Source organism: Podarcis tiliguerta, assembly GCF_965153285.1.
Source record: "Podarcis tiliguerta genome assembly, chromosome: 9".
Lineage (NCBI taxonomy): Eukaryota > Metazoa > Chordata > Lepidosauria > Squamata > Lacertidae > Podarcis > Podarcis tiliguerta.
Genome location: NC_139542.1, coordinates 6,047,663 through 6,064,759, shown reverse-complemented (window position 1 = coordinate 6,064,759; position 17,097 = coordinate 6,047,663). Strand labels below are relative to the sequence as shown.

At 47.4% G+C, this 17,097-nt stretch overlaps 1 protein-coding gene across 7 annotated transcripts in view; it reads left to right on the top strand.

Annotated features, from left to right (window-relative positions):
* Window positions 1-17,097, top strand: part of RNF24 (ring finger protein 24) — a 77,488-nt gene that overhangs the window by 47,801 nt on the left and 12,590 nt on the right. For 6 of the 7 annotated variants that reach the window (XM_083398824.1, XM_083398820.1, XM_083398819.1 and 3 more), the window contains one exon: window positions 16,536-16,685. In XM_083398824.1, coding sequence (XP_083254950.1) covers window positions 16,543-16,685 — 143 coding nt within the window. In that variant the 5' untranslated portion in view covers window positions 16,536-16,542. Of the gene's footprint in view, window positions 1-14,481; window positions 14,796-16,535; window positions 16,686-17,097 lie in introns of those variants that run through there. The other variant, XM_083398822.1, reaches the window with a different exon arrangement.

Genomic DNA, 17,097 nt, shown 5'->3' with positions numbered 1-17,097 from the left:
AAGGGCATGGGAGAATGCGATGCTAACGTCCAAGATGAAGGTCTACCAGGTTTACGTGTTGAGCACGCAGCTTTATGGAAGTGAGTTGTGGGCAGATTAGAACCACCAGGAGCAGCACATGGCAGGACAGACGTGCTCTCCCAAGCCCAGCATGTTCACACTTCTGTCTCAGCGACATCTGCGCTGGCTTGGTCATGTTCTCAGAATGGAAGATGGCAAGATCCCCAAGGATGGGCTCTTATGGGGAGCTGGCTTCAGGGACCAGGCCTGTTGGCAGACCAACTCTGCGTTTCAAAGACGTCTGCAAACATGACAACAAGGCTGGCAACATCAGCCATGTGGGAATCCCTTGTGCGGTGCCTGGAGGCAGAGAGTCAAGTCGGGCAGTGACCGGAGGAGGAATGACCGCAGGGAGGAGTGCAGAGAGAATGAACTCCCTGGCGCATCTGCAGCAACACAACCGGTCCCCTTCGTCTGCCCCAGCTGCAACAAAACATGTCTCTCCTGTATTGTTCTCTACAGCCACAGCAGGCGCTGCAAGTTCCAACAGTTTGACTTCACCCCCAAAGGCACACTCCTCTGTTGTCTCCCAAGACAGACAGATGCCAATCAGAAGGAGGCTGACACTCAGTTGTCAGGTGTCTTTTTAGTGTAATAAGCTACATTTCCAGAGTTCGACGCTGACCACAATGGAACCTCAAGGTTTTTGAAAGCAGGAAATCAATGTTAGGGCTGTGTATATCCCAAACATTCGCCTCGGGCATCCCCGACTCTGTTGTTGTCTCCCTGTGTTGTGGTTCAAGCAATATGGCTTTCAGTATTTCTTACTTCTTGCAGCCTTCCACCTTGCTGTAATTTTCCTCTCTGCCGCTGTTGAGCTGTTTTGGTTTCTTTCTCCCTCTCCTTTTGATCTTCCTCATGGGCCAGCAGTCCTGTCTTTCCTGCAGAGGTGTGTTAACCTCCCCTGAAACAGATTCTGAACCGTGGAGGTTTCTCAGCAGAGTTTAGATGGCCACCTGTCATGAATGCTTTAGTTGAGATTTCTGCATTGCAGGGGGCTGGAATAGATGACCCTTCCAACTCTGCGATTCTGTGACTGCTGACTTTTGCCCCACCCACCCCAATAGTCATTTGCTGAAGCTTTTGCTGACATACAAAGCTGAGGGGAGCCAAGGAAAAAGAATGGAGGCAATTTGCAGGGTGGGGGGACAGATGACAGGACAGGAGGCAAGGAAGGGAAAAAGAGACTTATTGAGTATGTCAATGGCTGACCACTGTTGGAGGCAGGATACTGGTCTCCTATGGGTCTTGATCTGATCTATAAAAGCAGTTTGGGGTTCGAATCAGCATCTTGAGACCTTATGCAATGTGAGTTCAGTCCTCAAATCAGGGTTTAACTTTGAGCCTCTTTATACAGTATTTCCAACACGTTCATTCTGTGAAAAGTGCGAAGGGGAGCTGTGCTTGCACTGGTACCAAGTATTGAACTATTGATTTAAACTGTTGATGGATTGAAACACCGACCTTCTGACAATTGGATTACATTTGTTTTCCTGTTGCTCAGTCTTCAATTATCGGTTTGTTGTTGAGATGTCGGAGGACTTGTTAAGACGATTTACAACTTCGTAATAAACAGAAGCCGCCTTTCCCTGTGTGGTGTTGGTGATGACATCAGAGCATGACATCAGAGTGTGGGTGTGGTGATGACATCACGCTGTATAGGCGGTGCTTATGGCAAAAGTGGGCTGGGCTATTGCACAGCCTCTTGGCATTAGGGCAGCCTTCTCTGGCCTGCTGCTTCCCAAATATTTTGGATCAGCCGCAGCCAGCATAAGAGAGGGCAAAATTCCACCCTCCAGTCATTCATTTTCTTCCGCTAAACTATTAACCGTCAAGAATATAGCCCCTTCCACTTTAAATCTCTCCTTTCTCAACAGCTGCCTTGCAGAGGAAAAACTTGGAAAAGTTTTGACTCTTCAGCCAGTAATGCGTGGAAATATGCTTTCTTGTCGGTATCTAGTTGTTGTTGTTTTTTAAAAAGCCTCTTAATCTCTTGCCTCTGGCCAAAGGCAAAATTATCTCTGAAATGGTCGCAGAAATATTTGGCTGGTCTTTCTCCCGGGGCATTTTGGCACTCTTTATTTAAACGTTATCTCCTAAAGAGCATATTGAAGAATGTGACTCAGAAGAGAACGATCCCGCAGGTCGCAACGGAGTACATTTCCGAATGTTTCTTTCATTCTCGGCTTTTTAAAGCATATTTTAAGAAGCTTTTTTTTAAAAAAAGGGAAAAGAAAACATGTTTCAGAAGGTGGGGCAGGGGCTCTCTTGGGAAGAACTCCTGACGGCCTGTGTTAGAAGACGATAATCGGGCAGGGTGTTTATTTTTTGAGGGGAGCGGACGGACACTGCCAAGGGTTAATGTCTCCTAGTGAGAATTCTGCCTTGTTTTGTGTTCAAGTCACTCCTTCATCTGCTCAGACTCTGGAAATCCCTGCTGTTCATAGAACAGCTGAATGGATTCGGTTATTAAAGACGCTTTACTTTGTTTGCCGTTAATGCCTAGATATTTCCTGGGTATAGGCAGTATTTGTGCCTCGTGAACAATGTCTGGGCATGTCGCAAGTATATTTTCATTTAGATTTTGCAAAACCTAAATTTTTCTGACTTCTCCATCATAATTCTTAGTGTTTATGGAGCACTCCAGAGTGCCGTACATAACATCACTTTTAGGTAATCCTCACGACAGGCCAGCGATGTAGTTTAGTAGTGGTATTATCGTCCCTGTTTCGTTTTATTGTTATTATTTATGGGATTTGCTTCCCTATACCCAGAGGTCTTGTAGGGGGTGGGACACCTTGCCCGAGGATGGAGCTCTGTGCTGCAACATAAACGCATCTCACACAACTCTGGAGGCAATTATATCGAGCTTCCCAATGACAAAATGAGACATCTACATTCCACCTAGTGTCCGTGTCTTTAAATGGAGCCTTTGCATAATTGCAGACAGAGTTGTGCTTCTTGATTTCTCTGTCTTCCTTTGCGTGGTGTTTGGCTGACGACAGAAACACGTGGCCCGTCTAGCACCGAGGGCTCGCCGGCACTCCCGCTTGTTCCGTGCCTAGAAAGCATGTGTCCGAGATCTGTGTCTTGAGACCTTTTTTCCAGTTGCCTCTCGGTGCTTTCCCCGAGAAAACCTGCTCTTTAGTGCGGAATTGGAACAAATGTCCCCTTGCGGAAAACCCGGCTGACGTTTGCTCAGATTCAGCGGCAGAGAGTGGGTGTCCCTCCCAGGGAAAGCCGTCAAGCATGTTTGTCTCACGATCTAAAGGAAAGAAACAGGGGTTGTTTGCTGGAACATGAAGGTTGTGGTGGCAAAGTGGGATGTGCTGGTTGTCTGGAACCTGAAACAGAGGACCTTAAGGTCCATGAATAATCATAGTTTAGAGGTCCTGGGCCCTAAGGAAGTCAGATTATCTTCCACCAGGGCCAGAGCCTTCTCAGTGATGGCTCCAACCTGGTGGAATGCTCTGTCCCATGAGACCAGGGCCCTGCAGGATTTAACCTCCTTCCGCTGGGCCTGTAAGACGGAGCTATTCCACCTGGCTTTCAATTTGAACTTAGTCTGATCTTTTGTTCCCCTTCCTTCCCTCCCCCTCCCCTTTTTATGAAGATTACCCGCTCTGGGATCCCACAGCTAATTCTCCCCTGGTCTCCTCACTGGCCCAAATAGGACTAATTTAGCCAGCTAGCCCTGGTGATCATCTAATGTTTATTGGATGGATTTTCCCCCTAAATTGATTTTTGAATTCTGAATTTATTGTTATTCACATTTTATACTGTATTTTATGCTGTTTTTTGTCGCATCAATAAAGCATCAATGTTGAGCCTTATGGAAAGATAACTGCCTAGGTAGGAGAAGTGAAATATGTACATCATATAGGAGCCAACACAACACAAAACACTGTTGCTGTATGTAGGTTTTATTTTATTGGCTTTTTATCTTATATTTTGGAAATGTACATCCAGGTTTTTTTCCTTTACATTTTTTGGGGGCCCCCAAGAGAGTGGGGCCCTAAGCTATAGCTTGTTTGGCTTATACATAAATCCGGCACAGCCCACTTCATAAAAGAGCAGTGATAAGGCTGCAGGGATGTATTATGTGGAAGATTAGGCAACTGAGGCGAGCAAACACCAGGCCGAGCGCACACAAAACACACCTTTGCCCCACCTTGAGCAAAGTGTTCTCGCACCCCCGGCCTCAGCCCCGATCCTCCGCAGCTGCTTATTCCTCAGAATTATTGAGGAGCCTCTCAGAAGCATGCCACAAATCTGGGTTATTTGCAGTCTCGATTTGGCTTTTCGTTTTTAAAACGTAGCTGTTTCAGTCTTCATTATCATCATCATCATCGTTTTGTTTGCCGCCTTTCCATACTTGAAACTATGCTCAAGGTGGCTTAAAACACGACAAAATTTACATAATTACAAACATAGCAGAAGTCATAAACAATAAATAAAGCACATCAAAACGTACACAAGCAAATGGAAACAATTTCCACGTAAATAAGATCTAAGATTATAAATATAATAATAAATAATAACAATAATTTTTTATTTATACCCCGCCCTCCCCGGCCAGAGCCGGGCTCAGGGCAGCTAACACCAGTAAAATTACAATTAAAAAAAAATTAAAAACCAATTTAAAATACAGGTTAAAATATAATTTAAAATGCAGCCTCATTTTCATAGTAGCCCATAGATGAAAACCATAAGGGGAGGGAAACATAAGGGTCAGACTGAGTCCAAACCAAAGGCCAGGCGGAACAGCTCTGTCTTGCAGGCCCTGCGGAAAGATGTCCCACAGGGCCCTGGTCTCCCGTGACAGAGCGTTCCACCAAGTTGGGGCCAGTACTGAAAAGGCCTTGGCCCGAGATGAGACCAATCTAACCACCTTGCGACTTGGGACCTCCAAGGTGTTGTCGTTTGTGGACCTTAAGGTCCCCCGGGGGTTATACCAGGAGACGTAGTCCTGTAGGTATGTGGGTCCAAGTCACATAGGGCTTCAAAAGTCAAAAACAGCACCTTAAACCTGTACTACACCCGGAGCCAGTGCAGTTGGTAAAGCACTGGATGAATGTGATCCCGCGGCAAAGACCCCGTAAGGAGCCTCACCGCGGCATTCTGCACCCGCTGGAGTTTCTGGGTCAGCTTCAAGGGCAGCCCCGCGTAGAGCGATTTACAATAGTCAAGCCTGGAGGTGACCGTGGATCTCTCTGGCCAGGACAGGGTGAGAAAGGTAAGGGACCAACTGCTTAATACGGCAGAGATGGAAAAATGCCACCTTTGCTGTGGCTGCAACCTGCGCCTCCATGAAAAAGGAGGCGTCAAAGGTTGCACCCAAGCTCTTGACAGAAGGTGCTGTCACTAATTGAGCCCCTGCAAGAGATGGGAGTTGGCCCCCCAACCCCATGTTATCGCGACCCAGCCAGAGGACCTCTGTCTTCGAAGGAACCAGCTCCCACGCCACAGCTTCCAAGCATCTGGTCAGTGTGTCCGGGGCCGAGTCAGGGCGGTCGTCCATCAACAGATAAATTTGGCTGTCAATAATATCAGTAACAGCAACAAGCTCTCTCAACCCCCCATAAACAATGCTCCAGCCCAAGAATCTGTTCGACAGCCGCAGCTTTTGTAGCTGGAGTCAGTCCGCACTCCACTCTTCCAGGCCAGATGGGAAAGGGCCAGCCAGGCAAGGCACAGGGCTCACAGCCGAGATGGTCTCATTTAAAACAACACAGATAAAAATTAAAAACAATTTAAAAGAGGAGCCCACCCCAAGCCAGGTGGAGAGAGGCAAGGGCATGGCCCTTCAGACCCACAGCAGGCAATCTTCCATTCTTCGTGTCTGCGGTTTTCGTGCCAAGTTTCCCTTCCTTTCAGTTTTTTTCCTTGTTCTCCTGCAACTTCCAACAGATGCAAAATGCAGAAAAGAGAATCCCGTTTTGTCTCCTCCTGGCTGCCTTCAAAGGAGGATTAGCCCAATTCAGGGGGAGATACAGCTGTCAATGGCTAGTAGTCATCGCAATGGCTTTGTGCTCCTTCCAAGATCAGAGCCGCCCTGCTACAGTAGGGGACCCCGAGGGTCCAAATTTCAGTGGCGCCTTGTGCGACGCCAAAGTTCAGCACCCCCCTCCCTCTCGTACACCATTCTAAACAGGGTGGATAAAAAAATCAATTATTATTTTTTAACAAAATAAAAAATATCCAGTTTTTTTAGAAAAATTAAATTGGATTTTTTTTTTTTAAATCAGTTTTTTTTTAATTTAAATTGGATTTTTAAAATAAAATGCTTTTGGAGGAAAAATCTTTCTAAAGATAGTTTCCTTGTTAAGTTACATTATAGTGCAAAGGCTATTCATCAGGAAATAAGGATTTGTTTTAAGTTCTTCGTGTTGCTAAAACTCAGTCTTAAGGTTGTTGTTTTTTTAAAAAAATGTTTAACCACATCAGTTAACAAACGTGGATACATATGCTATAACGTTATTGTTTTAGTTAAATACCGTATTTTTCGCCCTATAGGACACACTTTCCCCCCTCCAAAAATGAAGGGGAAATCTGTGTGCGTCCTATGGGGCGACTGCAGGTTTTCGCTGAAGCCTGGAGAGCAAGAGGGGTCGGTGCGCACAAACCCCTCTCGCTCTCCAGGCTTCAGGAAGCTATCCGCAAGACTTCGGAGTGCCCACCGCGCTCAGAAGGCTTGTGGATAGCAGCCTGCATCCCGAAGCCTGGGCACGCTGCACAGCACGCCCCGGGCTTCGTGCAGATATCGGACAGCCCCACAAGCTCGGGGGACAGTGGAGAGGCGGAGCGCCGCCATCCCGCTATTCCCCGACCTGGTTTGGAGGCTGGCAGTGGGGAGAAGTGCGCTTCTCCCCACCGCCAGCCCCACAAGCTCGGGGGACAGAGGGGAGGTGGAGTGACTTCCCGGCACGACTTCCCGCGGGCTCCCTAGGCTAGCGGATAGCAGCCTGCTTCGGGCAGATATCCGCAAGCCGCTGCCCCATGGAGGCTAGGGAGGCTGTCCCTGAAGGTCCCCTTTTGCTGATCCCGAAGCAAAACTACGGTAGGTGCGTTTTTAAAAGCTCGGGCTTCCCCCGCCCCAGTCCCGCAGCTGGGGGGGGGGGGATAAAAATTTTTCCTTGATTCCCCCCCCCCCAAAAAAAAACTAGGTGCGCCCTATGGGCCGGTGTGCCCTATGGGGCAGAAAATACGGTAAATTGTTTAAATTGTTATTAAGTAAGTGATTATTTTTTTCCCTTCCAATAAAGTACAGCAGAAAAGTTGTCCATATATTAACAGTTAACTTATTAAGCCTCACAATAATTTCATAATTATCTGTCTGTGTGTTTCTAATAGCGTAACCAAATCAGTAATTTTTGATAGAACTGCAAAAACTACTCTGAAAATTTATTATTCCAAAATTGAAACCTTCATCTGGTTGTAAATATTAAGATTATACCAGCAAGAATGACTCTTTCTGTAAAAGAAAGAAAGAAAAAAGATTTAAATCGTATTGTAAAACCTTTATTGGCATCACATACAACATCCAAAACAAATCAATACAGAATTACCACTTCCCCAGTGGCACAAAACATTTGCTAAAAGAAAGGAGGCAGAGCAGTCTTACTGACTAGTGATTTAAATTGTGATTTAAATTGATTTGGTTTAAATCAAATCCACCCCGATTCTAAATCATACCTGTGGCGTCCCCAACGCAGTGTCGTAGCGTGGGGGGTGCAGGGGGGGCCGGCCGCACCGGGCACAACATCTGCGGGTTAGGGTTAGGGGCGCAAATCCACGGGTTAGGGGGCGCAATCCACGGGTTAGGGGGCGCAAATTACTTGCCTTGCCCCGGGTGCTGACAACCCACGCTACGCCACTGCCCCGACGACATCCCTGAGGCTCTGTGCCCAGGTCAACCGAACCAGTTACACACCCCTAAACCTGCCTCTGCGTCCCGCCTCTGAATACTAACTTCTAGGGAGAATGTTTTGGCCCTTGCGTGACCTTGCGGGCATCCCATGAGGGCACCTCACTAGACCAGGCATTCTGTCGACACACAGCCAAGTGCCAAGGTATGACCCGCCACGGAGGCCTCGGCCGGGTTTCCCACCCTCCTCTTTAACTTGGCACTGCACTCAACACCTGGCAACTTCTTGTTTGCATCCGTCCGTCTTGTGAGACAACGGAGGAGTGCGCTTTTGCGGGTGAAGTCAAGCTTTGGAACTTTCAGTGCCTGCTGTGGCTGCAGAGACCGATACAGGAGAGACATGTTTTGTTGCAGCTGGGGCAGATGCACCAGGGAGTTCATTCTCTCTGCACTCCTCCCACCGGTCATTCCTCCTCTGGCCACTGCTGTCGATGCATAACTTAACTGCTTGTCTCTAGGCACTGTGGCCATCTGCAAGGGATTCCCACATTGCAGGGGTAAAGTCTGCTTGGGAGGCCCCCACTTCCTGCTCAAATTTTTGCATTGCAGTCGGGTTGGACTAGATGACCCTGGGGTCCCCTCCAGTTCCATGATTCTAGGACAGGCTTCCTCAACCTCGGCCCTCCAGATGGTTTTGGCCTTCAACTCCCATAATCCCTAGCTAACAGGACCAGTGGTCAGGGATTATGGGAATTGTAGTCTCAAAACATCTAGAGGGCCGAGGTTGAGGAAGGACATGTTGTCTTACTGTGAGTTGAATGCATGCCAAGTAGGGTGCGTATTCCTGTGTCAGTAGACACAGAAACCCCCCCTTCCTCCCCTTTTTTCACCGGTCAACTTTATTCCAGGAGGTTGGGAAGCTGCAGAACAGCTCTGGCGAGAGATATTTTGCTTGGGGACTCCTAAAATTTGCCTGTTGGTTCCACCCAAAAAACACATACGTGCGCATTCCCTCGCACGGGGCGTGCAGCTAATTATTTGTTAACCAAGCTGCATTTATAATGTTTACCTCATTCATCCTCCTAAGGAACTTAAGTGAAGTCAGGACACAGCAACTTGCCCAATTGTGACAAAGGAGCTAGGCTCTGAAATTGGGTTTCCTCCAAGTCCAGACCTAATACTGCGGCCTGCTTGTTCCCAGACACCTTCTGCCCTATCATTCCTGTAGGAGTTCCCTGTCCTGAGACAGATAGATTGATTTTAAGTATTTATATACTTCTTTTCAGGTGGACCTCTCCAGTTGGCAGCATAATAATAATAATAATATTTTGAAATACAGTGGTACCCCGCAAGACGAACGCCTCACAAGATGAAAAACTCGCTAAACGAAAGAGTTTTCCGTTTTTTTAGTCGTTCCGCAAGACGAATTTTCCTATGGGCTTGCTTCGCAAGACGAAACGTCTTGCGAATTCTTGCGAGTTTTTTTTCCTTTTTCTTAAAGCCGCTAAGCCGTTAAAAGCCGCTAAGCCGCTAAGCTGTTAATAGCCGCTAAGCCGCTAATAGCCATGCTTTGCAAGACGAAAAAACCGCAAGACGAAGAGACTCGCGGAACAGATTAATTTCGTCTTGCGAGGCATCACTGTACAAAGTTGGGAGAAGATACTTTGACATGCAGGCTGCAGCGAGGGGGCGTTGAGGGGAGCGTGGGATATTCTGAATACCTGCGTAATAAACGTAAGACAGATAACGAAGCTGGTGGCACACCTTTGGGATCAACTGTTTGGCGGCTTCGTAGAATTGGAAGGGACCCCATGGGTCATCTAGTCCACCCCCCGCAGCACATGGAAAGGCTCTCCCCAGAGAAGTATTACCCGCCACAGTTTGTTTTGTGCGAGAGGTGTGTGCGCGAGAGAGAGTTGTGCTTGCCCGTATCTTTGTTTGCCCAATTAATTAATCATCCCTATCAGTTAACCCACACCACAACCTTTTCATTACTGTTTATAAAGTGCAGGGAATTCAGGCAGCAGTGCTAGTGACCTAGTTTTTCTCTTGGTAAAACTCAAGTGAAGCAAACATGTAAAAAAAAGGTCCACTGAAGCACTGTGGCCTTAACCCAAACAGTCCCGTAACTCTATTCCACACCTTTATTCTCATCCAGTAGCAGCAGCAGCAGCACACTATTTTTTTTTAAATAATATTTATTAGAGGTTTAATAGTTACAGAAAAAAGAAGGGGAAAAAAACAATGAAAAAATTTAACAGAACAAAACAATACCTTACAATACATCAAAAATAAAAACAAAACAGCAAAACAACAAGAAAAACAAAAACATTTAAAAACACATCCAATATTTCCATATCTTTACCTTTCATTTACTTGTTTCATTGACCTCCTCACACCTCCCTTTTTTGTATTCTAGCAGCACACTATCCTTGTTGCAGGGGGAATGGGCCAGGATCCCTGGTGGCTGCAGAACGGTGTGAGGGGCAGGCGAGACCCTTTCCACTAATGGCGTCACTGGCGCTGTCCAATAGGTAAAGGTAAAGGGACCCCTGACCATTAGGTCCAGTCGTGTCCGACTCTGGGGTTGCGGCGCTCATCTCACTTTACTGGCCGAGGGAGCCGGCGTACAGCTGGTCATGTGGCCAGCATGACTAAGCCGCTTCTGGCGAACCAGAGCAGCACACGGAAACGCCGTTTACCTTCCCGCTGGAGCGGTACCTATTTATCTACTTGCACTTTGACGTGCTTTCAAACTGCTATGTTGGCAGGAGCAGGGACTCGAACCGCCAACCTTCTGATTGGCAAGCCCTAGGCTCTGTGGTTTAACCCACAGCACCACCCACATCCACTAATGGCTTTCCACTAATGGCGTCACTGGAACTGTCCAATAGGTGCTTGCAATAGCCCTATCTCCATAGCCCATGCTGAGTTTGTAATCAGGATGGCAGAAATCTCACTTGCCCCTCAGCAAATGACCCTGTTTCAAGTCTCCAGGGAAGGTAGCACTCGCCTAACACTGTCTTGCGATAGCATCTGAATCCCCAGCGTTAAGCAGGAGTGGCAGTGTGGTGTAACAGTTAGAGTGTCGGACTATGGCAGTGAGAGACCAGGGTTCGAAACCCCGCTCAGCCATGAAGTTCGCTGGGCAATCTTGGGCCCGTCGCTGCCTCTCTCTCTCTCTCTCTCTCTCTCTCTCTCTCTCTCTCTCTTTTTCTCTCCCCCCCCCCCCCACAACCTACCTCACAGGGTTGTTGTGAGAATACCATAGGGAGAGCCAGGAGGAAAAGGTGACATAGATGCAATAAGTAAATAAACAAGGGATTCTTTGTTGTATTTATAATAAAAAGTATTTCTATGCCGCCTCCTTGCAAAATACCAGGGCATTGTTCAGCAACATTTTTTAAAACCCTTTATGTTGAGTAATTGTCTCAATGAACCTGCTTTCAGCTGTGTAGAAAAATGCCTCCCTGTGCCGACAGCTTTCTCAACACAGCTTGAATAAGCAAACCTTTCCGCGTGAGTTCATCACGCAGTCAAATGATTGACCGAGTAGCAGCTTAGCAACGTCCTATTTGATGCTTGAACCCTCCTTGCACAGGAATACCCCACGCAGCCAATCAGATACTATTAAAAAAAAAAAATATTCCAAACATGCTTAGGGTCTTATTTCCTCCTTTACCTACCTGAAAATCAAATTGGCGCGTTAAACATCTACCTCTTCTCCTTTCTTTCTCTTTTGCGCAAATTGGCCTACAGATAAAGTCACCAGCTTTTCCCTGGTAGAGTCCCTTCGACCATGAACTTGCAGAAACCTTAGCAGGTGAAGTCCCGGAATTGGGCATGAACGGCTAGGGGCATGTTTGCGTGCTGAATTTCAGGAAATTCAGGAAAGGCTCGTTCGTACAAATGCAGTGGGCGTGTGAATAAGCTTCAGGAATAAAAATAGAATTCCATTATACAGGCTGTTTTGTTGGCTGCCAGGTAAAACGTTTCCTCCTTTTTTGCTGGGGGCATGCAGGTCTGTGCAGCTGAAAGCCTTTTCAGCCCACTCCTTGACTGAAAAGGCTCCCAAAGGTCAGTGACCAATAAGCCTATTCTAGGCTGCATCAAGAGAAGTAATATTCCCACTGCATTCTGCCTTGGTCAGACCTGGGTAGCTCCATTGCTTAGAGCGTGGTGCTGATAACGCCAAGGTTGCAGGTTCGATCCCCATATGGGACACCTGCATATTCCTGCATTGGACTGGATGACCTCAGGGTCCCTTCCAATTCTACAGTTCTGTAATTCTATGACCACACCTGGAGCTCTCGCTCTAACCACTACACCTCACTGCCTCTGCGCACATCACTTGGTGACCAGCCGCTTTTTTTATTTGTTGACAATTACATTTACAGTCAAAGCTCAGGTAACAGACGCTTCAGGTTGCGTATTTTTGGGTTATGGACCACCGAAATGCGGAAGTACCGGAACAGGTTACTTCCGGGTTTCGGCAGTTGCACATACGCAGAAACGCCAAATCGCAACCCGCATGTGCGCAGATGCGGGTTGCGAACATGCACCCCGCACGGATCACTGTATATACCATCACCTTTCTCTTGCAAGGACCTTAAGGAGGGGCACATCGTTCTCGCCTCTTGCTGCTCATCCTCACAGCAGCCCTGTGGAGTAGGTTAGGCCAAGAGATGGTCTGAAGGTCAGCTTCATGGCTGAGTGGGGATTCGAACCCTGGTCGCCGGGGTCGTAGTCCAACACACTAACCATTACTCCATGCTGACATGTGGGCAGAGTGGTCTGTTTGGGAGCCAATGAATGTGGTCTGGAGCTCAGGATGTTGTTCATTTCTTCCAGCAGCTCTCCAGGAGTCGAAACAAGGTTCTCCTGCAGAGATTGAACCTGGGTTCTTCTGCATTCAGGACAGGTGTCCCACGACTGAGCCACCCTCCATCTCAAGGAACAGTTCTTAAAGTCACAAAGCCGTCCATGGCACAGATTTTGCGTAAAATCTGTGCACATTGGTTTATGTGTATAAATGCAAGCTAAGTCAGGGCGAGGCAGGGGTCTCGCAAGCTCTGAGCTTTGCAACATGCCCAGCAGCTCTTCTGTTGCACGAGGGTTTGAACCCTGGTCTCCCAGTCCTCATCTGACACTCTAACCCAGGCATAGGCAAACTCAGCCCTCCAGATGTTTTGGGACTACAATTCCCATCATCCCTGACCACTGGTCCTGTTAGCTAGGGTGCATGGGAGTTGTAGGCCAAAAACATCTGGAGGGCCGAGTTTGTCTATGCCTGCTCTAATCCAACAGTTCTCAAACATGTTTCTCTGGGCCACGCTTTCAGAATGAAAATTTGCTCACGCCACTCCAGTTTTTTTTATTGATAAGAAATACATTTGGGTGGGGAGAACCAATTCCTAGCAGTGCCTGATTTAGGACACAGAACACAACTGCTTTAGGATACGATCGTGCGACATCCAGAACGTAGAAAACAATCCCGCTAAAAAAATAACATGAATCGTTCCCAAAATATAATTATAAATGAGCCTCTTACATATGTACATTAAGCATGTATAACTCCATGAGAAGTGGGAGTTTGCTTTTGCCGGGTAATCTCGTTTATCCAGTGCTTTACCGACTGTACTGGCTCCCGGTGGAGTACAGGGTCAGGTTTAAGGGGCTGGTTTTGACCTTTAAAGCCCTACGCGGCCTAGGACCCTCGTACGTACGGGACCGCCTCTCCTGGTATGCCCCGCAGAGGACTTTAAGGTCCACAAATGACAACACTTTGGAGGTCCCAAGCCGCAAGGTGGTTAGATTGGTCTCAACTAGGGCCAGGTCCTTTTCAGCACTGGCCCCGACTTGGTGGAACATTGTGTCACAAGAGACCAGGGCCCTGCGGGACTTGACATCTTTCCGCAGGGCCTGCAAGACAGAGCTGTTCAGCCTGGCCTTTGGTTTGGACTCAGTCTGACCCTTATGGTCTTGATCTATGGGCTACTTTTAAAATGAGGCTGCATTTTAAATTGCATTTTAACCTGTATTTTAAATTGGGGTTGTTGTTTTTCCCCTATTATGTTTTTACTGTAATTTTACTGGTATTAGCCGCCCTGAGCCTGGCTCTGGCCAGAGAGGGCGGGGTATAAATAAAATTTATTAATGTTGTTGTTATTATTATTATTATTATTATTATTATTAAGTTACGTCTAATTTGAGACAAATCTCTCGTCATCAACACAAGCCTTTCTGCTTTCTGATCTTTCACATCTGTCAGAGTTGGAAATCTCTGTTTTGGATCATAACTACAATTGTCTTCACTACCCCTTGATGTTCTTGTGCTCATATTGAAAAGATACCTCTCCCTCTTTTGCAAGTTTTTTTAATAAAAGAGCTTGAAAGCTGCCAAGCAGCTGTGCAGCGTCCGCACTGGGGTGTCCGGGGGGGGGGGGCGAAGAGCGCCGTGTGAAAATTGCAAAAACCCCATTCTTGTGACGCTTGTAATTTTCCTCTCTCCCTGCCACATGCTCAATGGAAATCTCCTCCCCTTGAAAGCCAAACATAATAAAAGCCACGATAGGGAAGCCACGCCTGGAAACCAAAAGGGGAAACTGCTCTCTGCCTATAGGATCACTCTGCGGGACCAAGCCAAGGCAGGGATCAGCTCAGAGCCTTGGAGATCTGCCAAGTTGAGCTGCGGAGGCTGGATCTTCCAAGAGGGAATTTCTGCCGTATGAGAGGGCTGTTTCTCGGGGCTGCCAAAAAGCATTATTCATCTTAAGCCAGGAGCCGCTTAGAAGGAAACTTTCTCCCCGTCCGTTTTTTAACCATTTTGCTTTCGTGTCCGACCCGCCGCTCCGATGCCGCACAGCATGTGAGTCCTAATTGTGCCGGAATTGTCCGAAGAGCCTCTTAGGAGGGCTGCTTGGGTGAATGTCTGGGGAGGGGAAGGCAGAATTGAGAAGATCAAATAAAAAAGAAGGTGGCAGAAGTTTTGCCACTCTGCTTTGTTTGGTCAGTGTTGCCTCCGCGGTGCTGGGCCCTGGAGTCGTGAGCCTTTCTCAAGGTTGACAAACTCACTTTGCATTTAGCAACACTTTGGAGGTCCCAAGCCTCAAGGGGCCTGCCTGGTGTTTTTACATGAGTGGAATGTGTGCTTTTATTTAAAATGCACCTCTGGGTTATTTGTGGGGCATAGGAATTCGTTCATTTCCCCCCCAAAATATAGTCCGGCCCCCCACAAGGTCTGAGGGACAGTGGACTGGCCCCCTGCTGAAAAAGTTTGCTGATCCCTGATCTACACAAACCTCCATGTTGTCTCTTTTTTGGGAGTGGGGGGCAGGCTGAGGAAGGGAGGGTCTTGGTTAACTCCGCCTTGTGGCAAAGTTATGGCGAAGGTAGCTTGTAAACTGCCTTATTTCTCTCTCTGGGCTCCTCCAGGCTTATTCTCTGTTTATTGAGCTTTTGTCCTGATTTGCTTTGCTTGCTCTGTTAGACTACATACGGACTTTATTGAGCATTTGTTCCAGTATGACTGCGGGACAGTTATACAGCCAGTGCTTTTTTTCTTTAAGAATGTTTAGGGGTACTCTCATTTTCCTACTCATATTGAAATACTGCCCCTAAATGAGGCCAAACTTAGATTCACAAAATGTTTAGGGGTATGCGTACCCCTGCGAAACCCCCCCCCCAAAAGAAGCACTGTATGCAGCTATATACTCCACGTGTTCAAACCTAGCTTATCTCTAGGAACAACAACAGCGGAACACTGTTATGGGTCCTGAATTGTTGTTGTTGTTGTTGTTTTATTTGTATGCCGCTCATCTAAACTGGGTTGCGCCAGCCTCTGTGGGCGGCTGCCAAGAGAATATTAAAAACACAACAAAGCATTAAAAACTTCCCTAAACAGGGCTGCCCTCAGATGTCTTCTAAAAGTCAGATAGTTGTTTATTTCCTTGACAACTGAAGGGAGGGTGTTCCACAGGGTGGGCGCCACTACCAAGGAGGTCCTCTGCCTGGTTCCCTGTAACCTCACTCCTCGCAGTGAGGGAACCGCCAGAAGCCCTTGGCACTGGACCTCAGTGTCCGGGCTGAACAATGGGGGTGGAGACACTCCTTCAGTTATACTGGGCTGAGGCCATTTAGGGCTTTAAAGCTCAGCACCGGCACTTTGAATTGTGCTCAGAAACATCCTGTAGATCCTTTAAGACCGGTGTTATATGGTCTCAGCAGCCTCTCCCAGTCTGGGATGGGGATGATGGGAACTGTAGTCCAAGAAACAGCTGAAGACCCAAGTTTGGGAAACCTTGGGTTAGACTATAGCTGGTCTTTATTGAGCATTCGCTCTGATTTGTTTGCAGAGAGGTTATACAGTGATGAGACAGTTATACGACAATGAGCATTTATGATGATTTGCTTGCTTGGTGTGATACTACAGAGGGCATCTTCTTGCTAATTGCCCATCCCACACTTTTCATTGCGTTTCTCGGTCATTTTTAAAAAAACATTGTTGTAATCCGCTTTGGGATTCGTTGAAATCAAAGGTATATTGTTTCCAGGAAACAATAAATCAGAATTCTCACCGCCTTGTTTTTTGTTTCGTTTTTCTTGCCAGACCATCCATGAGCTCAGATTTCCAGCATTACAGTTTCAGGATGCCAAACATTGGATTTCAGAACCTGCCTCTCAACATATACATTGTGGTCTTTGGCACGGCCATCTTTGTCTTCATTCTGAGCTTACTCTTCTGCTGCTATTTGATCAGGTAAGGACATAGAACAGCTACAGGTGGGCAAAGGCCGCTTTATTTCCAGGCTGCCTTGGGGACTGTGTGGCGGGAGGTGCCAAAGGCCAGAGGACACCCACCTTGGTGGCAGAGGCCGGCCATTCGCCATTCGGAAAGATGGAGGTTGTGTTCAGCTCGGCAGATGCAAGGAAATGTCTCAGATTCCTGTGTGTAAGGCACCCACTCTCTGAGGCTGGCTTCTTGCCAGGGGGTTCCTTTTAGTCTCCCCCAGTCTTCCCCAAATCCTGCTCCCTTTAGAGAGAGCAGGCGATTTTTGTCTCCCAACTCCCTTGCTTAGGAGAACTTTGCTCTGGGGTTTCCACCGGCAGAGTGGAAGCCTTCCTTTGATGTACGCAGCTCACATTGTGCCATCCTAATGTTGACAGACTCC